Source organism: Otolemur garnettii, unplaced genomic scaffold, assembly GCF_000181295.1.
Source record: "Otolemur garnettii isolate 467f Iridium unplaced genomic scaffold, OtoGar3 scaffold00087, whole genome shotgun sequence".
Classification (NCBI taxonomy): Eukaryota; Metazoa; Chordata; class Mammalia; order Primates; family Galagidae; genus Otolemur; species Otolemur garnettii.
Window position 1 is genome coordinate 4,509,652 of NW_003852482.1, and position 22,783 is coordinate 4,532,434.

At 57.8% G+C, this 22,783-nt stretch overlaps 1 protein-coding gene across 3 annotated transcripts; it reads left to right on the top strand.

The window, feature by feature from the left end:
* Positions 1-28: 28 nt before the first annotated feature.
* Positions 29-22,278, top strand: RALGDS (ral guanine nucleotide dissociation stimulator). Of its 3 annotated transcripts, none has more exons than XM_003794866.3 (18): positions 29-231; positions 9,372-9,482; positions 10,627-10,820; positions 11,312-11,407; positions 12,146-12,339; positions 12,567-12,907; positions 13,568-13,783; positions 14,070-14,173; positions 14,577-14,661; positions 15,799-15,867; positions 16,267-16,353; positions 16,711-16,743; positions 17,053-17,174; positions 17,339-17,434; positions 17,757-17,958; positions 18,133-18,375; positions 19,389-19,503; positions 21,233-22,278. In XM_003794866.3, exons 1-18 carry the CDS (start codon positions 49-51, stop codon positions 21,406-21,408), a joined length of 2,667 nt encoding a protein of 888 aa, XP_003794914.1. In that variant the 5' UTR covers positions 29-48; the 3' UTR covers positions 21,409-22,278. The 3 variants fall into 3 exon arrangements, with proteins under 3 accessions (XP_003794914.1, XP_023371954.1, XP_003794917.1); XM_023516186.1 differs by having other exon boundaries at positions 18,307-18,375; XM_003794869.3 differs by having other exon boundaries at positions 11,348-11,407.
* Positions 22,279-22,783: the final 505 nt, after the last annotated feature.

Here is a 22,783-nt window from a genome sequence, read left to right on the forward strand (position 1 = left end):
CTGCGCCGCCCCGGGTCCTGCGGCCCGGCCGGCCCCCACGAGCCGTCCATGGTGCAGCGCATGTGGGCCGAGGCTGCTGGGCCTGCGGGCGGCGCCGAGCCGCTCTTCCCAGGGTCTCGGAGGAGCCGCAGCGTGTGGGACGCCGTGCGCCTGGAGGTGGGCGCACCCGACAGCTGCCCGGTGGTGCTGCACAGCTTCACGCAACTCGACCCCGACCTGCCGCGCCTGGAGGTGGGTGAGCGGGGGTGGCTCACCCGGGCCCGACGCCGGACAGAGCTAGGCGGGCTTGAGGCTCTGGATGGGGGCCGCTCTGTTGGCAGGCCACTTCACTTCGGACGGGGGTCCTTCCGCAGAAATCCCCCTCCTTGCTCCAGCTCCAAACCAGCACAGTGGGCCGGAATCCCCCCCCCCCAAAATACGATAGTTTAAGGACCACAGCTGGGTTTTTTTTTTGCTCCCCTCTGTTCTGTCCCAGCTTCTGCCTCCCTGAGCCCACCACACGGTAGACCCTTTCCCGCAGGCCCAGCGGTGTTCCCTGCGGTCCTCTGTGCCCTGCGGAGCCTGGGTCCCATCTCCGTTGCCAGCCTAGGGCCTGCATGGCACTGTTGGACTTTACAGTGTGGGTGTGGACAAGTGCTTTAGGGTAACAAAATCCTAGAGTCCTCAGAGGTGATTGGAACTCCAGGGGCCTTCCAGCACACCTCCCTTGGAGCAGAATGGTCCGATGACCAGGGAGACATCACGGCTGCTCAGGAGAGGGTGGGAGTGGTGGTACAGGGCAGTGGGGCCAGTTGTCCAGATGGTAAGGGGACAGGGCTTTACAAGACTGTGTGACTTGTTTCTGCTTGATTAGAGACATTGCTGACACCCTGAATCTGTAGGGGTTTGGGAGGATTCAGAGGGGGAAGCAGTGTATCTGTCACAGATGAAGGCAGGGATGACTCGGGGATGCTTGGTCTCTTGTTTCTTGTGTGCTCTGGGCAGGGGCCGTGAGTCACTGAGTAGTGCCTTCTGCCTTCCATCTGACTGCGCCTGACTCCACGCAATGGAGGTGGTGGGACCCTGAGATGGACCCTCTCCCTGCTCGCTGGGTGTGGGCCTGGTCAGAGGCCCAGGCATGTCAGGCCCCTGGCTGGGCCAAAGCCTTAGCAGTGAAGGTTCCTGGCCTCCTGTGCTGTTCAGGGTCCCCTTGGAGCACCTCTAGCCCCTTCAGCACTTTCGGCCGTGGTTTGTTGTAATTACTGGTGTGGTAATTGTCAGCCTCTTGTGCCTCTTCAAGTCTCAGTACCTAGTTAGGGCCTGCATAAAAAGTGTTTCTCTCCCCAGCTCTTGATGGGGGAACCCCAGGCCCGAGACCGTTTCCTCCTGGGTGAGGCAGGTGGCTGGACCAGGAGTGTCCCCCCAGCCCTCTTCCACCCGGGGCTCTGTTCCTCATCGGCAGCTGGAGAAGGATCCCTGGGGCTGGGGTGGGGGAGGCCTGACACCAGCCCAGCACTCATCTGGCTTTCATTATGCCTGGCAGCAACTCGAGCTTTGTGTGCTGGGAGGGTCCCAGCAGAGAGCTCACAGGGACGATGCAGGTTCCTGGCTGGGGTGCAGCGCTTCTCTCCAATCTCTGTCCATCTGCATCCCGAGGAGCCCAGGGAGAGGGGCAGAGCTGAGGTCCAGCCCTGCCAGAGGGCTGGGAAGGAGCTCTGAGATCCAGCTTATGGCCACTATTTAGAAATCAAAAGGGAAGCTTCTGGCTAGGGCAGGAAAACCAGGGTCCTGGCAGGAGAGGAGGCCACTGCCGGAAACCAAACACAATGACCATTTACCAAGGACCTGTGGGAGGGGGCGGGGAAGTCCCTGTCCCTCCTGCCAGCACCCCCTCCACACACACACACACACCCCTGCCCCATCCTGGGCTGACTTCCTGGTGGCTGAAGCGTGCCAGAGCTGAAACAGCCCACTTCTGGTCCCTGTCCTGGAAACCACCAGGCAGTTTCTGCCTTCCTCCCCCATCCCTATTTCCCTACCAAGCCTCCAGCCAGTCCTTCCCTCTCTGGGCTGCCAGATGTCCTTGAACATCTGGGCCTCTGCTCATCATCTCCATTCTAAGCCAAGCCACCATTGACCCAGCTTGGCCTGTGCAGTTCTGTGCTTTCTGGAGGTCACCTGGTCTCCAGACAGGCCATTACTTCAGCCAGGCCAGAGGAGTTTTCTAGTCCACAGCACATACTGGCTGTGGACAGCACTTCTTCATTCTACTGGCTTAGACCAGCCTACAGAGTTGGTGCCAACCCTGCCTTCTAGGAAACTGAGGGTCAGAGAGGTAAAGTTCCTGACCTAAAAACCCACACAGCTAAGACAGGTCACATCCAGGATGTGAACCTGGGCTGTGTTCTCTGTGGGGTACTCGCTGTGTGCAGGAGCCATCAGGGGTCAGAGAAAGATAGGGGAGAGTCCACTGAGAGGCCCACCAGGCAGCCTAGAAGCCCTGTGGTTAGATGGGGTGGTAGGGATGCTTCTAGTCCAGAGGAAAGGGAAAGTGCTTTGGGCCTTAGCACATAGCAGACAACTTCCCAGAGGAAACAAGGCCACATCTGGACCTAGCTAATAGGAGCCAGCATGTTATGGGGGGCCCTTCATTATGTGACACGTTATGTCCTTTTGAGGTCAGATATTCATAGCCATTTGACAATTGGAACTACTGAGGCACTAGAGGTTAATGAGATTGCACAAGCTGTTCAGTGGCAGAGGCACCAGTATACTGAGGCCTGAGGGCAGTGTGTGGGTGAAGAAGGCTTCTCTGTTCACAGGGGAGACTCTCCCTCCAGCCTTCTGCCTACTCTGGTCTCTTTCTCAAAGTGTGTGTAGTAGGTCTTATGTTTAACTCCCAGGGCTTATTAGTGCCTTTGACACCAGAGGCCCAGAGGCACGGCCTAAGGGGCCTATCCCTGCATGGCCTTGGCGTGGGCAATAGCTATGCTTAGCCGAAGTTCGTGCCTGTGTTCCAGTGCTGTAAACTTCCAGGAGGGCTTCCCAGCTGACTCCAGAGGAGGCAGCCCCCAAGACCCTAGGGTTCCCCTCCTGTTTTACTCCTTGAATGACCTTGGAGGAGAGGAGGGAGGGTCCAGGCTGGCTGGTACTAGCTTCTTATTCCTTTTCTAGGTTGGGAACACTTGGGTATGCTGGTCTGTTTCCCAGAAAGCTCAGGGATGGCTCTAGAGCAGGAGTGGGTGACAGCCCTGGGAGATTTTAAACTGCCCGTAGGCAGGGCTGGGGTCCCATCTTCAACCCAGTGTTCAGGGTTCATAGTGTTCATGTCTATAATGCCTGGCCTCAGGAGTTCAAGACCAGCCTCACCTAGAGTGAGACCCTGTCTCTAAAAAAATAGCCAGGCGTTGTACTGGGCACCTGTAGTCCCAGCTGCTTGGGAGGCTTAGGCAAGAGAATCACTTAAGCCCAAGAGTTTGAGGTTGCTGTGAGCTATGACAGAACAGCACTCTATCGAGGGGAAAAATGTGAGACTCTGTCTCAAAACTAGGAAAAAAGAGGGTGTCAGGGAAATATATCATGGGCCATCAGGGGGTGGCTCTGAAGGAGGCTATGGGGATTGTTTCAGGAGGCTGTGTCCAGGCAGTTGAGGACTAGCTCCCAGGAGCTGCTGGCTGGCTGCCCAGACAGCTCCCACAGCATGGTACCACCGTGCTGTGACCATCCTGTCCTATGGTTAGGCCTCCAGCCTTTGAGGCCCAGAAACACTGTGTTCCCAGACACATAGCTCCAGCAAAGCGGCTGGAGAGGTAGAAGTTCCACCTGCAGCCTTGGGCAGGAGAAGTGAATTCTGTGCAGACACAGTTCCCCACCTGCACACCTGGGCTGCCCTTGGGCCAGGGAGGGAGTGGGATGACAGCCTAAGGGTTGTAGTGAGCAGGGCAAGGGAGCATGGAGAAGATGGTGTTGGGAAGGTTCTTGGTGTTTTTGTCTCCTCACTGAGGCTTTTCCAGCCCATGCCACAGTCACACCCAGAGCCGTATTGTCCATGTGAGCTATATCATCCATTGAACCAAAGGGCAAACAGCTCGGGCTGGAGGGAAGAGAGCTGCCCTAGGATACAGCCCTGGCTAGACCAGCTCCTGCTCTCTGAGCCTTGGTTTCATCATGTGTAGAGTGGATGTGCTGGTGCTGCCGGTTCCTTCCTGTGGGATCTGGGGAGGACCAAGTTAGACCTCAGAGGAGGTCTCAGAAGCAGTTTGCACGGTTCCCAACACAGTGCCAGAACTGGACAGGGAGCAACTGCCACCATTAATATTCTTTTGACTAGGTACCAGAGTGACCTGAGCCTTCTAAGTGCCTGTGCCCTGGGATCCTAGGGCATTGCTCCATCAGCACTGGACTTCCCAGGTGTGGTCTTTAGAGCTGACCCCAAGGTGCATGGCGTCTTTCAGTCACTCCCTCCAATGAACGCTCCAGGCCAACAGAAGTCTTTCCTCTGTCTCTGACCCCTCCTCTGTGTGCGGGCTGGACTCTGCTTTGGGGCTGTGCCCATGGCAGAGGCCGCAGCCAGGCCTGGGGTGTGTCCAGACAGGCCAGGGTTCAAATCCCTCTCTTGCTTCTTACCTGGGCAAGTTCCTGGTGTTTACATACCCAGCAGGCGGTGCTGCAAGCATTAAATGTAGTGAGTGTGGGAAGGGCCTGCACCTAGGAGCTGCCAGACATGCTGCGTACTATGGCCATCGGTGTCAGCACTGAGTCTGGGCCTTCAGCCTGCCCTACCCTGTACCCCCTTGGGACCAGGCCACCTTCTTCCTCAGCCACCAGCAGGCATATCCCTCCCAGGCCTGGCTCATGGGTGGCCTGCTTGCCTGACAGGAACTGATTGTGAACAGACAGAAGGCCAGGAGTGGATGAAGCTTGTGACTGCCCTGGAGGGCCTGGTTCCCCTCCCCCACTCGAGGCAGTTTTTCCCTTCCCAGTAGCAGGCTCCTCTGACAGGGAAGGTTTCTAGAGAGAAGGAATGGCAAGTCCCCAGACACCACTTCCTGGGGTCATGGAGCTCTCTGGTTGCCATGGCAACCAGGTACTTTGTGTAGACCCGCAAGACCACCTCTAGACTGCAATGCCTGGGGACCAGCAGCATGATCCACCCGCACCCAGGACAGACCTTATTGGGCCCTGTCCATGCTCTTGGGACCAGGGTACAAGACACCCACTAGAGTTGGGGGCAGGCTGTGGGCAGGAGGGTCTCCAAGAGTTCAGCCAGGACATGGACTGAGAAGATGTGGGCTCTTGCCTGGCCTGGACACTGTCTCCCTGCCGTCTTCCCTGGGATTCTGTTACCACCTCTGTACATGGGTAGGGTACACAGCAACCTTGGTACTCACACTGTTTTGGGAGCCCAGAATTCTGCACAGAGCAAGCAACCCTCTCTGTTCTGATTCATGTCTTAGCTTTTGCATTAAAGCAAAAAGCTAAAAAGTTAGAAAACCTCTACCACCTGTCGGATTTTAGGGTGACCCACCCTGTCTTTAATGTGGCCCTCCAGGTCAGCAAGCCTCAGGCAGGTCTCAGAGGTTCCCTGGAGGCTCTTCCTGACAGTGTCAACCACCAGCTCCTGAGGCCAGCATGTGTCAGGTGCTGGCCCACAACACCGCCCTTGAGTCCCAGGGCCAGTCGCTGAGCGCATGTGTTCTCGCCTGACCCCACCATTGCCTGCTGGAGGCCTGCTGCCATCTTCCCAGCACACAGACAAGCTCACTGAGGCCAAGGGGCTCAGCAGAGCTGAGAACCTGCCCCCTTCGTGGGAGTCAGTGCACCACGGTCTGGTGGGCCCTGGAGATGGCCTTCATGTGTCTGGAGCTGCAGGGTGCCAGCAGGTGGCCACCAAGGGCGCCAGGGTGACCTTTGTGACTCAGTGGACCTGCACAGCAGATAGTAGGGGTGTAGTGAGGTCCTCAAGGGTAATTTCACGCACATGACAGGACTGCCATGAGAGCCAACCCCTTCCCACCTGAGTGCCCTGCAGGCCCCAGCAGAGGGGAACACAAACATCGAGTATTCCATGTGCAAGCGTGGGCCTCTCCTCCCTCTGCCTCAGCCCTCAGCCAGGGCTCCTGAGGAGGAGCCAGGCTGCAGCTAGAGCCACTGCAGAGCTGGGGACCCCTAGTCATACTTTCTGAGGAAATGTGCCTGTGCAAGGAGCCAGACCAGAAGGGTGAAGAGGAGGGAGGAGGTGCTGCTGGTGTGGGCAGGCATGGGCTGGCGTGGGCTGCCCTCTGGGGAGGGGCCGGGCTAGCACTGGCACCTGAGACCCCCGTTCTACTTTGAGGATGTCTGGGCTTGGCTGCAGCTTCTTCTCTCTGCCAGCCAGGGACATGACATCCTGCTGGCCTGTCACCCTGAGAAGGCTGATCAAGTGACACCCTAACCAGATGCCACCAGGCCATTTCCCCGCCTCATCCTCAAGGCTCCAGGCTGTGTGCAAGGGACATGAGGAGTGGGGGCCCTAGGGATACTGTATATCCTTAGTGCACTGACCCCAGAGTTGCAAGGCACAGCTGCGGACTGGGCCCCATGGCCCCAGAGACATGGGCAGGCCTGCTGGGGGGAGGACAGGAGTGTCATCCCCTGAGGACACAGCCAAGCATGTGGCATTCTTTTCTCCCAACAGTCTGCTCAGAGTGGCCGCCTGGACGCCTGCCCTCAGGGCAGCCGTTTTCTCTACATCAGCTGTTTGCTAGACCAGCTCCCAGCCCTGTCTGCATAGCCCTGGGGGGCCTGGCGCTGCCACGTGGGCTGTCTGCTGTGCTAACAGAGGGTGGCCTAGGAGGCCAGGCCCTGCCCCTCCTGCCACAGAGGATCCCAGGGGGAGATGCCAGGGCTTCTAGCTGCTTTCTTCCTCTGCCCCTGGAAGGGAGGCTGACTGATTGTGGGCTGACTGCTGGGCCCCCAGCAGTGGAGCATGTGTCTCTGTAGTCCCTGGGCAGACAAATGAAATGGTGCCTGTGCTCAGCTACCACCTAACATCCAGCATCATGCCTGCTGCTGCCAGGCTAGGAAGGAGCCAGAGAAAGCAGGGTCAGCGTCCACAGGCTGGAGCATCCCCCTATCTGTGTGACAGGGTAGTGATTCCGCCACTCCAGGCCTGCGTGGCTGGTAGAGTGCTGCCAGCACCCCTCCCCACCACCCAGCTGGCAGCCTAGGGCCCCCGGGTGGGGGCAGGGCACAGGGATCACATGATACTACAGGGCCAGGCCAGCTGCTGGGCCACCAGCAGAGGCTCAGGGTTGTGAGCTGCCGTTTGGACCTGCTTAGCGGTGTCCAAGGCCATCTGACCTTAGCCACTCCTATAGATGGATCTGGCTGGGGAATATTACTGTCTAGCAAGCTCTGATGGAACCCAGGTGGGAGCCGTTTGCTCAGCTGCCCACCCTTCTGGTTAAAGTCCAGTCCTGTAGCAGGAGGGGTCTGTGTGAGACTTCGGAACTGCTGCTGGTGATTTGAGCGCTTAGAATACTGTCTGCCACCTGGCTGGTCCAGATACGGTTAAATTCCCCAAGATTGGGAGGGAAGGGCCCTTCGCAGCTGAACTACTGGCTTTTTTTTTTTTGAGATAAGAGTCTCACTATGTCACCCTTGGTAGAGTGCCGTGGCATCACAGTTCACAGCAACCTCGAACTCTTAGGCTCCATCGATTCTCTTGCCTTAGCATCCCAAGTAGCTGGGACTACAGGCACCCGCCACAATGCCCAGCTATTTTGTTGTTGTTGCAGTTGTCATTGTGTAGCTGGTCCGGGCCAGATTCGAACCCATCAGCCTCCATGTATGTGGCTGGCACCGTAACCACTGTGCTATGGGTGCTGAGCCTGAACTACTGGCCTTTGTAGGAAGGAGTCTCAGACCCCTGAGGAAACCAGGGTGGTTAGGAGTCCTGGTCACTGTGGCCTCTGAAGCCACGGGGACAATTTTCTAGGCATGGGGGAGAGGGGTGAAGCAGGAGAGTGAGCATCTGTCTCAGTTTTCTGTCAGTAGAAGGGCTTGACCTCCAGGGCAGGACTGTCCAGGGAAGTGGGTGTGCCTGCAGGTACCCTGCTAACTTCCAAGGAATAGGGCTGGTTCTCCCTGCAGGGAGGCAGCAGGCCGGGAGCCCAGGGTGATGTCCGTGGCCTATTAGTATAAAGCCCAGAGTAGGAGGGCGACCTCGGGTCAGGGGAAGTAGACTTCCAGAGGAAGGCTCCAAGATCTCCTAGAATCCCCCTTAGGGTAGCTGGAGCCCACACATGCTGAGCACTTGGCTGCTGCCCAGGTTTTAGGGAAAGGTCTGAGTTAGCACTTTCCCTGAGCTCTAGGCATAGCCAGTCTGGGGCACTGACTACCCAGGTGATGGGATCCTGTGCCTCCCTAAAGCCTCGTAGATTATATCTTTACCCCCAGACTCCCCTAAGCACTGCATGCTCACCCCTCCCCTTGGCAGGGCAGGTGGGAAAGGGAGCTGTGAGGCCTAGGCAGCTGCAGCTAAGTGGCCTTGGTTTTGGCAGCTCCCTGGCCAGCCTGCCTGGCCGTGGCCGTCCTTGTCTCCTAAAACAAGGACCTTTTCTTTGTGCTCAGGGCTCTGGATAGCAGCCACATGACCCCTTCCTGTCCTAGACAAGGCCCCGTGGGCTTGGGGTTCTGTGGAACCCAGCGTCTGCCTGGACACTGGCACTGTCACCATTCACACACTTCCCTCATGTGACAATGGACAGGGAACTGGGAACTCCTCTGTTGCCCAAGCAGGCATGAGGCATGAATGAGCAGAAAGGGAAGGAAGTGGCCTCTGATGTGGCTGTCAGGGATGCCCCAGACCCGTGATGCTGACTCCAGGGCTGGGCAGAGTGGGGTTGAGTATGAGCACAGCCCTGGGTCTTAGGCCCCAGAGGAAATGCCTTCTCGCAGGGGTAGCCATCCAGATGTAGTTGACTTTGCCAGAGCCTCAGGGTCCTGGCCATACTCCTAACCATCACCTGAGGGCAGTGCGATGTTGGGCCTCCACTTACCCATCTGTGAAATGGCTGAATAACAATATCCATCTTGGGAGGGGAGGCTTGAGAAGCAGGCCATCCTGTGCAGGAAAGTCAGTGGGGTCCTGGAAGCCGGGGTGGGTGGGGCATTCATATTAACACCCCAGGGTGGCAGCTGGCTGGGTGAGGAAGGCAGTTCTGGGACAGCAGCCTTCTTCCCTGAGGTTAAGCCCAAGCCTTCTAGCTGCTGTCTGCTTCTACTCCAGGCTGGAGGTCTATACAGGCACCCATCCATGCCTCACCCAGACAACAGAAGGTTGCCCAGGGGTGTCCCCCTGTAGCAGGCCCCCTGATGAACCACCCGGCCGCTGGGCACTGTCTTTGCAGAGCTCCACGCAGGAGATTGGCGAGGAGCTGATCAACGGGGTCGTCTACTCCATCTCCCTGCGCCGGGTACAGCTGCACCACGGAGCCAGCAAGGGCCAGCGCTGGCTCGGGGTAAGTGCAACTCAGGGCTCCCACAGGCCAGGCACCCCAGCACCGTCCTGGCAACTTCACCGGGCTCTTCCTAGGGCTCACAGTGCTTTCCCGAAGGATCTGGGCCCTCATTCCTGACCTCCATGGCCCAGGCCAGGCCTGGCCAGCTGCAAAGACGCTGTTTCTTCATGTGCATGAGTGTCAGAAAAGACTTTCCCACAGTCTCACTCCATGGCGGGCCGTGTATGTTTCATGGTCTGCTGTGGGTTTTGTTTTTAAGTCCTGTCCCAGGTGTACATGCAGCCATCAGCCTGCCTGTCCCTGCGCATTCTCTCAGCCTTATTTATCATGTCGCCTAGTAGGGCTGTCTTTATCCAAAAAAGGGGGGGACCCAGGCTCTAACATGCTCTTCTCTGCAACTTGCTGTCTGTCTCACAAAACACCTTCCCAGGACTGACTTAGATACTGATCCTCCTGCAGGGAGGCCAGCTACCACTTTAGTTCAGCCCTTCACTGCCCTGGGCCCTGTTGCTATCCTTTCTGAGGCCATTCCAGCAGTGCTGTGGGGACAGCCTGTGCCTCCCACCTTCACAGATGAGGTTCTTGTTTCCTCATCCCTAGAATAGGGATGTTTGGGGACTCACTCAGGTAATGCTGTGGATACAGGGCAGCGTTCATTCCTCAGCCAACACACTGACCTGAATCATTGCTGCACTTCAAATTCTACTTTTATTTATTTATTTGTTTTTTTGTAGAGACAGAGTCTCACTTTGTGGCCCTCTGTAGAGTGCGGTGGTGTCACGGCTCACAGTAACCTCTAACTCCTGGGCTTAGGTTATTCTCTTGCCTTAGCCTCCCGAGTAGCTGGGACTACAGGTGCCTGCCACAATGCCCGGCTATTTGTTGTTGTTGCAGTTTGCCCAGGGCCGGGTTTGAACCTGCCACCCTCGGTATATGGGGCTGGTGCCCTATCCACTGAACCACAGCTGCTGCCCCAAATTCTCCTTTTAAAGCAGAGAAGCTTTTCCCACTAGAGACACTCATGTCTTGCCTCTTGTCACAAGCCAGTCAGAGGTTGGGGGTTCGTTCTGAGCTCCGGCCTCAAACCCTGCTAGAGATCTGTGATGCTGTCACCAACTGTATGTCCCCATTCTGTCCCACCCAGTATGAGAACGAGGCGGCCCTCAACCTCTACGAGACCTGCAAGGTGCGGACTGTGAAGGCAGGCACACTGGAGAAGCTTGTGGAGCACCTGGTGCCCGCCTTCCAGGGCAGTGACCTCTCCTATGTCACCATCTTCCTGTGCACCTACAGAGCTTTCACCACCACCCAGCAGGTGCTGGACCTGCTGTTCAAAAGGTGAGCATCCACTCCTGCACAGTACCCTGGAGACTGTGTCACCCCCTGGCTGTGGGTCTTGGGAGTACCAGGTCCCCTCCCTGACCCTCAGTTTGTCCATGTTAGGAGTGGGTGCTGAGAGAGCCTGTCAGCACAGCTATAAGGGCTGGGTGGGGTGAGCCCTGGAAAGTGTTTTCCTGCACCTGGCCCTGGGGAGGGGGCTGCCTGGGGCTGGGAGCTCGTGTGGCTAACCCTCCCCCTTGAAGACACTGTCTGCCTCTAGTCTAGCCTCATGTGTGGCAGAGTACTGCTGTCTAGAGGGCCTGGAAGCCGTGACATCTGGGAAGGAGTTGGGTGGGCTCATTATTCAACAAACACCTATGAAGTGCCTACCGTGTGTGGCGCTTTCCTATACCCTTAGCACAATTTGTTGAAAAAAGCAAACACTGCAGCCCTCCTGGGCTTCCACTCTCCTTCGAGAGTCAGACAGTAACACCAGGCATCATGAGCAGGTACGGTAGACGTGACGCCCTCACGGCCCCCTCTAGATACGGATGCATCCTCCCTTACTCCCACGAGGACGGTGGACCCCAGGACCAACTTAAAAAGTGAGTGGGCCTCTGGTCAGGAGGGAGGCTCCTGTCTCCATGTTGTGGGCATGTGGGGCTGGGCTGGGCCGAGAACTCTGATTCCCACAAGTCTTGTAGTTCCTGCTAAAAGGCTGTCTGGGGCTTTACCAACAGGAGGAAAGAAAACAATGGGATTGGGGCAGGGCCTCTGTGCCCTAGGGAGAGAGGGAAGGCTTAGACTGCAGGCACCATGGTCCCATCACTGCTGGGCTGGCCCACGTGCCCCAGCTCCAGGCACACCTGTCCGAAGGCTTAGACCGCAGGCACTATGGTCCCATCACTGCTGATCTGCCCATGTGCCCCAGCTCCAGGCACACCTGTCCAGCGGTGCTTGAAGGGACTCAGTCTTGGGGGCAGGCCACATTCCACCCTTTGGAAAGATGACCTAGGCATAGCTTACAGAAGATGGCTGCAGGTTGAAATGCCCCCAGGGACCTGCAGGAGGGCAGGTCCCTCACGGAGTTTATATTCCAGTGGGGAGGGACCCGGGAGACCGGAAGAGGAGTATGTAGCCTTCTGGGAGGGAAGATGTGGTCACACCACTGAGTGATGGCTCCCTCTGCTGGAGACTCTTTGCAGCCCCTCTAAGAACAGCCAAGAGGGCTTGGGCTGGGGTGGTGGTGGCCTTTATATGGAGCGACCCTGCTTGGGAGCTGTGGGTGGTCTGGGGGAGGGGAGGCCAGGCCTCTGACACTGCTACTGCCTACCTGCCCCCAGTGCCATCTCCTCCATCCTGGGCACCTGGCTGGACCAGTACTCGGAGGACTTCTTTCAGCCCCCAGACTTTCCTTGCCTCAAGCAGCTAGTGGCCTATGTACAGCTCAACATGCCCGGCTCAGACCTGGAGCGCCGTGCTCACCTCCTTCTGGCCCAGCTGGAGCATGCAGAGCCCCTTGAGGCAGAAACTGAGGGTAAGGAAGACAGGGCAGGGGCCTAAGAGCACGTGACAAGGGTTTGGTGCTGGCCACGCAGGGACAAGGCTCCAGGGGCCCTAGCTAGGCTAGCACAGAGGAGCCTCGGCCTACTTGGACCTGGGCCACAGCAGGGAAGGTGTCCCGGTGTGGGCTCTGTGCAGATGGGGTGTGCTCTGTGTCTTTAGGAAAGGCTTCCGTGTTGATGAACTTTCCTCCTCTGGCAGCTCTGTCATCAGTGCCAGCTCTAAAACCAGCCCTGGAGCTGGAGCCAGCTCCGACGCCAGCTGTAGCACACAGTCCGGAACCAGAGCCAGCCCCAGAGCTGGAGGAAGCTCTGGCACCCCCTCTCGAGCTAGAGCCAGTTCTGGTGTCAGCTCTCATGCCCGCCCCAGAGCTGGAGCCAGCTCTATCACAGACCCTTGAGCCAGATCCAGTGCCAGCACCGTCATTAGAGCCTGCCTGGCCTCCACCTGTGGTCACAGAGAACGGGCTGAATGAGGAGAAGCCTCGCCTCTTGGTGTTCCCTCCTGACCTGGTGGCCGAGCAGTTTACACTGATGGACGCGGTGAGCAGCTCAGCAGGGCAGGGCAGGGTGGGCCTTCCTTTGGTGTGCTGCCCACACTTGCCATTCCCTGGTCTTAAACCAGAATTCTGCTTCAAATCCCAGCTCCAGCACTACAAACCAGTGACCATGAAGCCCCAGCTCCTCTCTGTCCTCCACAGCACGACTGTGGAGATTCACAGAGAACAGACAGGAAACTTGGCAGCCTGTCTGGTGGGGGGTGGCAGGGGCTTACTGAGGCACCCAGGCCCCAGGGTCAGCCCCATGTGCTCAGGAGGCCTCACCAGCCTCAGCACTCACTAGGCTCAGGTGTGTACTGGAGCCCATGGCAGACACCAGGCAGAGGTCCTAGTCATTGCACATGCAGCAAATGTGCATCTGGATGGGGACACAGGCCTGAGACGCAGGGCAGGGCAGGAGGTGCCACCTGCTACATGCAGATGTCAGTCACCTCTCAGTGTTGGGGCTTGGTGAGGATAGGCAGGGGAATGCCACCTCTCATTCCCACCAGCATTTTGTCCTAGGTCACTCATGTGCTGGGCACCCTTCATGGACAGGGGGCACACCCCGGAGACCCCCACAGGGTTCAAGCCATGTCCTCAACTTCCTGAGTACCACCCAGCCCACTGCAGCAGGGCCAGTGACACTTACCCTCCTCCCTAGGAGCTGTTCAAGAAGGTGGTGCCCTACCATTGCCTTGGCTCCATCTGGTCCCAGCGGGATAAGAAGGGCAAAGAGCACCTGGCACCCACCATCCGTGCCACTGTCACCCAGTTCAACAATGTAGCCAACTGCGTCATTACCACCTGCCTCGGGGACCGAAGTATGAAGGCCTCAGACAGGGCCAGGGTGGTGGAACACTGGATTGAGGTGGCCAGGGTATGCTGCAGGAGGGACCCAGCAACCCCGTGTCTGCCCTTGGGATGTGTCTATAGTCCAAGGCTCCTCCTTCCCAGGGCCACACTGGCCTTGACTCTTATCTCCCACCATCTGGAAGCCACATCCTCTTCATGTTCTTCCCTTGGGTTGAGATAAAACCGTCCCCTCTACAACCTCCTGGGTCCCAGGCATGCCCTGTGGTGGGCGGGGCTTCCAGGGGGTCCGTCTGACCTGGAGGGGGGAGAGTAGCCAAGGGAGGCTACAGCTGCTTCTCTTCCCCTGCCAGGAGTGCCGGGTCCTCAAGAACTTCTCCTCCCTCTATGCCATCCTCTCTGCTCTGCAGAGCAACTCCATCCACCGACTGAAGAAGACGTGGGAGGAGGTTTCCAGGTGGGCACAGCTCTCACCACAGGGCTCCAGACAGCCCAGGGGCCTCCCACCACTGGCATCGCCCCTCAGTGGGCTTGAGGCTGGTGGGAGACCACCAGCCCCAAGTGCAAGGACCCTCCGGGGCCTATTCTGCCTCATGTGTTAGACCCTGGCTTGAGCCACACCATAGATTTTCTGGTATGTCAATAGCTGCAGAACTCTTTGCCCAGTTATAATCAACGCTGGGGAAAAAGAGCCTCTCAGTAGGGATGGGAATGGGGCCCTGTTACGTGAACGTGAAGGCCTCTCCCTCACCCATGGAACCTGTTTGAAAGCCAATCATCCAGGCCTGTTTTGGGTCTTTGTGTTCTTAGCACTCACACCCCTCCCCCATTCCCAACTTTCTCCTTTGCCCTTCCCGCAGGGACAGCTTCCGGATATTTCAGAAGCTGTCAGAGATTTTCTCAGATGACAACAACTACTCACTGAGCAGAGAGCTGCTCATTAAGGTGGGCAGGGGACGGGTAGAAGCTGGGCGGGCAGCGTTGAGTGTCTCACTGTGGGTTTCTCTGAAAGGTTCCAGGCCTTCCTTATCTGGACAAAGAGGAGGGGGTGTCTGTTTGGGCCATGGGCCGGAGGGGGGCACTGTTGGGTGGCCAGAGTTCCAGGAGAGGCAGGTGAGCTGGAGGGCCAGTGGGACCCGGTTCCCTTCCTGCTGGGATGTCAGCACCATCCAGCCTGTGGGATGGCTAGAAGGGGACCCATCTTCCCTCCCCACCCCCCACAGCCTGTCCCTGGGAAGTCAGGCTCCAGGGGCTGCTCTGTCCACACTGTACACCCAAGGGGAAGGGCTGGGCCTGGGAGATAGGTGTGGGGACACTCGATGCCTCCCCTGCCCGTAGAGCAGACGCTGACCAGGCACAGAGGACCCTGTAGGGCCCTCACCATGGTGCCTCCTTCACCACTACAGATGTCTCAGGTAGCTTGAGGGAAATATCAGGCACTAATGAATTCATGGTGACCTGACCTCAGAAGCTTCCACATGAAAGAGGGAGCAAAGGGATACCACCCACTGCCCCTCCAGTGTGGAAAAATACAGCTCCCTGCAGGAGTGCAGCTCAGGGGCTAAGTGGGGCTAGGAGTCCTGCAGCTTGGCCATGAGCCCATTTTGGGCTGCGGAGGCTGCTGGTCACTCTCACTCCATGGCTCAGCCTGGCCAGGGCCCTGGCACAAATTGAGAGGCCAGAGCACCAGACCCTGGTCAGTGGCCAATAGGGGTAGGGAATGGGGGTAGCTGGGGCAGGGTCTCTGGCCAGGAGGGAGGACCCCCAACCCCTTTGATACCCCATGGGACCCTAGACAAGTCTCTGCCCTCTCTGGGCCTCAGTTTTCTCATCTGACAAATGGAGGACAGATGACCCTGGGTGCTGACCTGGCAGAAGGGATAAGGTTCAAGGGAGAAAAGGAAGGTGCCTGCGCTTTGTACAGCACTCTGCTGCACAGGGGTGAGGGCAGAGCTACAGCCCTAATGAGACCCCCAGAACAGAGCCCTGGTGAGGCAGGCGCTGATGGACCTGAGGTCAGGGTGTGCAGGCGTGAGGGCTGAGGGGAGGAAGGCTTCACTGACCCCATCCTCACCCTGGCAGGAGGGGACCTCCAAGTTTGCCACCCTGGAGATGAACCCTAAGAGAGCCCAGAAGCGGCCAAAGGAGACGGTGAGTGTGCCTGAGGCCAGGGAGGGGCAAAGTCTGGCCTGGGAGTCAAGGGAAGAGACCCCTAGCCCTTTCCTCCCTGCCACCATGCTTGGCATACCCCATGAGGCCTCCACCCCTGGCAGGATTGCCCTGACTACGCTGTGTCCTAGGGCACCAATGGCAACCCCCAGGCAGGGCCCTGATAAGCTGGCTCAGGGTGTAGCAGGCCCTTCATCCCAGAGCCAGACTGGGAAGCAGCTTGTGGGAGTCGGGGAACCATGGAGGCCAGATGGGGCCTCAGGGACCAGGGTGAAGGTCCCTAGGCTGCTCTGATGGAGGGGTGGGGGCTGTGGTCTGAGGCTGGGAAGCTTCCAAGGGAGGGGGCTTGGAACTCAGGTGTCTTTCCCCACTGTTCTACAGGGTGTCATCCAGGGCACTGTTCCCTACCTGGGCACATTCCTCACTGACCTGGTGATGCTGGACACTGCCATGAAGGACTATCTGTATGTGAGTGAGCCTAGGGGCCGGGGGTAGGAAGTACTTACTGAACCCCATGTGCTGGTGACGCCCAGAGCTGCCTGAGCAGAGAGCAAGAGGGTTTGGCTAGTGGGACACAGCCCCAGGCCATGAGCAGGAGGGTGCTCAGGCAGCGGAGGAAATAGGGCCTTCCTGCCTGAAGCCTCAGTCTCTCCATCTTCAGAGAGGGTTTGGCCACAAGGTCCCTGACCCTCTGGCCCAGGTCCTACCCTAGGCCCAGGAGTGCATGCACCCTGCCCCCGGCAGCGCTCCTCGTAGTGCAGTGAGAAGGGGAAAGGGGGAAAGTCAGGGCCGCTTTCTGATGGGTGCTGGCTGTCTACCTTCCAGGGGAGACTGATCAACTTCGAGAAGAGGAGGAAGGTAAGCAGCTCTCTAGCCCTCGCTGTGGGTATGGGTGGGAGTCAGACCCACCTGGGCAGGGCGCTCAGCTCCATCCCTCCCTCTTAGGTTTATGGGGCCGTTAGGATACAGAGAGAAGGGGAAGGCAAGCTTAGGAGGTTGGCATCTAGGACTCTTCCCGGGGAGTGACTGTTGGAACCCAGCTCTAAGAAGGCCCCGATGAGAGGAATGGGGATCCCAGTGCTGCCTGAGTACAGATCCCGAGACCGGCCCTGCCCTGCCCGGCACCCTGTCCTGGCCCTGTCACCATCCTGTCCTCTCTGGTCCCAGGAGTTTGAAGTGATCGCCCAGATCAAGCTGCTGCAGTCAGCCTGCAACAACTACAGCATCACACCTGATGAGCACTTCCGGGCCTGGTTCCGGGCTGTGGCGCGGCTGAGCGAGGCTGAGAGGTGGGGCGGCGGCAGGGACTGGGATGGCAGGGATTGGGGCGGGCAGCTCCAAAGAGCTTGCAGCCATGCATGGTCAGCCGGGGCACCCAGACACCGGCTTCTGGGCAGGTGCTGGGAGGAGCAGAGCATGGCTCCTGGTAGACACAGCTGCCCTCTGCCTGCAGCTACAACCTGTCGTGTGAGCTAGAGCCCCCGTCCGAGTCAGCCAGCAATACCCTTAAGACCAAGAAGAATGCGGCCATTGTCAAACGGTGGAGCGAGTAAGCCCCTGGCTGGGGTGGGTGGGCAACTGCCTTGAGCTCAGAAGCTGCAGGGCTAATCACAGGTTCAGTGGGTTAGGCAGGCTGGCCCTGGGGTCCCACTCCACTGCTGACCAGCCTTGTAAGGGGGGTGCATCCCTCACCTCTCAGGGCCTTGGTTTCTCCCTTATCACTGTGAAATGGGGTGATACTGAGTTATCTCTTGTTTGGAGCAAAGAAGGTCTTGGGACCAAGCAAGCATTCGTCACAGTGCATTGAGCACAGAGCATAGAGGTGGGGTATCCTTGGAGAGGCCTCTCCAGTAAGCAGGCCCTTCATCCAGCCGCCAGGTGCCCAGCACAGAGCTCAGTACCAGCGGCAGCTCCCACTCCAAGTCCTGTGACCAGCTCAGGTGTGGCCCCTACCTCAGCAGCGGAGACCTTGCCGATGCGCTCAGCGTGCACTCGGCCGGCTCCTCCAGCTCCGACGTGGAGGAGATCAACATGAGCTTTGTCCCAGAGTCCCCTGACGGCCAGGAAAAGAAGGTGACTGCCCACCCTTCCTCCCGACACCCTTCCTCAGCCCAGTGCCAAATCCCCACACAACACCACCTAAGAAGCCTCGGCTCCTGAACTCAGCTTCTAGGAGCCCCCTGAGCTGGCTGCTGGCCTCAGGGGCCCTGCGGGGCCAGGCCTCTGTTGACTCGCCGTCCCCCACAGTTTTGGGAGTCAACCTCCCAGTCGTCCCCGGAGACCTCAGGCATCAGCTCCGCCTCCAGCAGCACCTCGTCCTCTTCGGCCTCCACCACACCCGTGGCCACCACACGCACCCACAAGCGCTCCGTCTCTGGGGTGTGCGGCTACGGCTCCTCACTGCCACTCTACAACCAGCAGGTGGGCGACTGCTGCATTATCCGTGTCAGCCTGGATGTGGACAACGGCAACATGTACAAGAGCATCCTGGTAAGCAGGAGGGCACCGCGCCATCCTCACCCTGCTGAGCTTGACCTTACAGTGGGTGGGAAGGACAAATGCCACCAGATGCAGAAATGAAAGAGATGGCGGTCAGCAGGGAGGGAGGGAGTAGTGGTACCCATGCCCAGGCGGTGAAGGAGTGGCAGGGTGATGAGTTCAGGGACAAGTCTGGGGCCTGGGCTGGCTGGCTGCGTGGCCACTGTGAGGACCTTGACCTTCGCACAGAGGGAGACGGGAGCCACTGCAGGGGAGATCAGAGGTGGCTTCTCTGAGGGGGACGAGCTGGTGCCAGAGATGCAGAGAGGGTGGTTAGGAGGCTGCTGGAGCCATCCCAGCCCCAAGAGCAGTGTCTGCAGCAGGCTGGAAGCCTAGAGGTGACCAGTAGGACTGGTATCTGCCCAGAATTTGGAGATGGAGCCAGTGAGGATTATAGTGTGGGTGGGTGTTGGGTGGGGGTCTCCCCATCCTCCAGGTCTCCTACTGTAGGTGAGCCACTTGTGACCCCTCCCACATACTCACTAGGTCCGGTGCCCTGTCACACAAGACCCTATTCTGAGCCTCACACTGCCAGAAGCTAGCATCATTGTCATTAACCTGTCACCTCTGACCCCAGGTCTAAGTCCCATGTGTGTTCTTATCCTCAAGGCTGAAGCAACTAGGGGTCCAATCTGTACTGACCACCAGGGGGCACCCAGCCACTCCCCCCCCACCCCGACACAGACCAGTCCCTATCTGTCCCCTAGGCTCACTGGGGCTGTTACCCTGCCCCTGGGGGCGAGCGGCTTCCCAAGGTGGTGTGGGAGGGGACAGCAGGCTCTTGTAGGAACCCCTTGGGAGAGGCCCCTTCTCATTTTGTAGAAGCCTCTCTCAGGGAGCATGGGAAGGTGGCGAAGAGGTCCTGGACCCAGCACCCAGCCAGAGGCTGTGATGCTCTGTGCTCAGTGCCGGGGCATCTCCAGAGAGTCCTTGACCACTGATGGCCTATTCCCGCCCCAATCCAGGTGACCAGCCAAGATAAGGCTCCAGCTGTGATCCGCAAGGCCATGGACAAACACAACCTGGATGAGGATGAGCCAGAAGACTACGAGCTGGTGCAGATTATTTCAGATGATCGGAGTAAGTTGGGGAACCTGACAGGCAGGTGAACCTGACAGGGAGGGGTGTCACCGACACTCTGCAGCCCTGGCCCCAGAAAGCCTACCTGCAGGGGCAGGTGGACCCTGTGACAGAGAAGCCCTGAGTGGCTCTGGTGTCACCCCACTGCCCCAGTGACTGCTGGACCTCCCTGGGTATGCCCTTCCCTGGGCATGAACAAGCAGTTCAAAGATAACATCATGCCCAACCTGGGCACCATAGTGACACCCTATCTCTGCAAAAAAATTAGTCAGGTGTGATGATACATACCTATAGCCGATGGAGCATACCTATAGCCTCAGCTACAAGGGAGGCTGAGGCAGTAGGATCACGTAAGCCCAAGAGCTTTGCATCACTGCACTCCAACCTGGGCAACAGATGGACACTCTCTCTCTCTCTCTCTCTCTCTCTCTCACACACACACACACACAAGCTAACATCAGTAAGGAGCAGAAAGAGAAGGCATCATTGGGGCCGGGTGGCCAGATGGCAGAAGGGAAAGTACATTTTTCTGGCTAAGATAGCAAAAATGTGCTTTGGAAAGAATTGCAACCACCGTGGACTGAAGCATCAAATGTGAAAACCATGAGTGTGTGATGCTGAGAACAAAGCAGAGCCTGCGAGGAAGCCAGCTCAGTATTCTAGACCCAGGGAACAGGAAGGCATCCCGGAGGGAGGGCGTGCTCAGCAGATGTCCTAGGCTCGGAGGCTCAGATGTCCTCTGTGCCTGTTTTCTCATCCCCAAGATGGAGATAAATTAGCCAGTGGCTCAGTCCTGTACACGTAACAGAGAAGCACAAGGTACACATGTACACCGTAACAGTTAACTATGACATTGCCGTCACTCTGCATTTTTTTTTTGAGACAGAGTCTCACTATCTTGCCCTCAGTAAGGTGCTGTAGCGTCACAGCTCACAGCAACCTCAAATTCTTGGGCTCAGCCTCCCAAGTAGCAGGGACTACAGGCACCTGCCACAACACCCAGCTATTTTTTTGCTGCGGTTGTTACTATTTAGCTAGCCCCGGCTGGGTTTGAACCCGCCAGCCTGGGTGTATGTGGCCAGCACCCTACTCACTGAACTGCGGGCGTTGTCCTCTCCATTCTTTCCAACAGACTGAACACCACTCCCGGCCATTGGCCCAGACAGTTAGCAGTGACTCTTACCTCCTTAGAATTTGTATTTTAAGTCCTCCTGCAGCGTCCTATACCAGTTTGGTTAGGTGGACAAAGTAGATGGGACCCTGTCTTACAGAAGAGGAGGACTAAGGCCTAGAGAGGTTAAGGAATGAGGGCCATACAGTGCACAGCAACAGTCCAGCATCACTGCCCAGCAGGCTCAAGGCCAGAGGAGGCTGGTGGGAAGCAGGTGCCAGGAGGACCTGCTTGCCAGATGCCCAGTCCCCACGAGGTGTGCAGGCCGCGTTGGAGCCAACACAGCAGGCCTGGCCTGAGTAGGGCAGGACTGAGGGGAGGCAGTCTAGGCTCTAGAAAGCCTGTTCCAGCTGGACAGCAGTGTGGGCAGCGTAGGATGACCCACACCCAGCTTCAGACCAAGTGGAGAGCTCTGGAGTCAGAGTCCTTTTTAAACAAGAGTCCTCAGGTCTTATCGGGTCCTCAGCAGCATCTGTCCTCACAGGGGCTCTCAGGTGGTGGGAGTGGCCTGTGGGTCCCCTGGGACAGCACTGACCACCCTTACCCCTCCCTCACCAGAGCTGAAGATCCCTGAAAACGCCAACGTGTTCTACGCCATGAACTCTGCTGCCAACTATAACTTTGTCTTGAAGAAGCGGACCTTCACCAAAGGGGCAAAGGTCAAGCATGGAGCCAGCTCAACTCTCCCTCGCATGAAGCAGAAAGGACTCAAGATTGCCAAGGGCATCTTCTGAGGGCATCTCCCCTGGGGTCTGGCTGGCCGGGAGCTAAGAATTTATAGACTAGAGCGGCCCAGGCCAGCTGGGCACCTTCCGCCCACCCGCCAGCCCAGGGCACCCCTGGATTCCACCTTCATCCTGAACCCCACCTGCTGCTGGGATTGACGCCTGCCACTATCAGGCTGACCTGGCCTCCCGTGGACCCCTCTCTGCCTTAGGTGCCTTCTGCTCTCTGGAACCAGAGGACTAGCTGACTGTTGCCAAGGAGTGGTGCCGACTGGCCCAGTGCCCTGGTACCATGATCCCTGCCCCGGGCACTGCCTCTGTACACTTCCCTGACACCTTCCAGGTGCAGGTCACTGCCACCTGTGCCACAGGCACCCCAGAGCACCCACTTACCCTCCGGGTCTGACCACTGCAGTTCTCTCCTTGTGCCCTCGGGCACTGGCCCGTGACCTCTGCTGGGTCCCGGGCTCTCCTCCCACCACTCTAGCCTTTCTCAGGCTGCACCAAAGATTCCATCATCAGGGCCAGCTGAGAGTGAGGGGCTGCTCCCACACTCACCCCAGCCCTCCCCCAGAGAGGAGAGAGCAGCCCTCTTCATGGACCACGCTCTTCACCCAGTGAGTGAGGACAGCTCCGGCTGAATCCCCTCGATGTTGAATCTCCTGCCACTGCAAGTGCCATCCCCGCTGCATCCTGGGCTTTACAAGACCACGCGAGACGGGGGTTACTGGGGAAGGAGGGTTGGGGTAGGAGGGCGATTGAATATTTGTATAAAATGAAAAAAGAAAAAAATGTTTACTGATTGGGGAGGGGCAATATTTATTTGTTGTAAATAGAAAATGCTAGACTTGAATATTATATTAAATTCTGTTTCTACTACAACCGGGTCATTGTGGTTCTTTGATTTTCACATCCCATGTTCAAGTGAGGAATCTTGCAGGATAATCGGGAGTGCAGAAGGGAGTGAGTGCTAGCCACCATCCTCGGGCACACTGAGGAAGCAGACAAGTCCCCCTTCCACAGGGCACATGTTCATTTCAGTGCCATTAGACTGGCTAAAGCACTGAGGAAGTCCCTCAGAACTCTTGTGAAGGTGCTTTCACAGGGTACAGCAACATCATCTGATACTTGGGTGTCTTTTTTTCTTTTTGAGACAAAGTCTCAGTATGTCAACCTGAGTGCCATGGCATCACAGCTCACAGCAACCTCAAACTCTTGGGTTTAAGCAATTCTCTTGCCTCAGCCTCCCAAGTAACAGGGACTACAGGCACCTACCACAATACCTGGCTATTTTTTGTTGCAGTTGTCGTTGTTTAGCTGGCCCAGGCCAGGTTTGACCCCGTCAGCCTCCGTGTATGTGGCTGGTGCCATAACCACTGTGCTA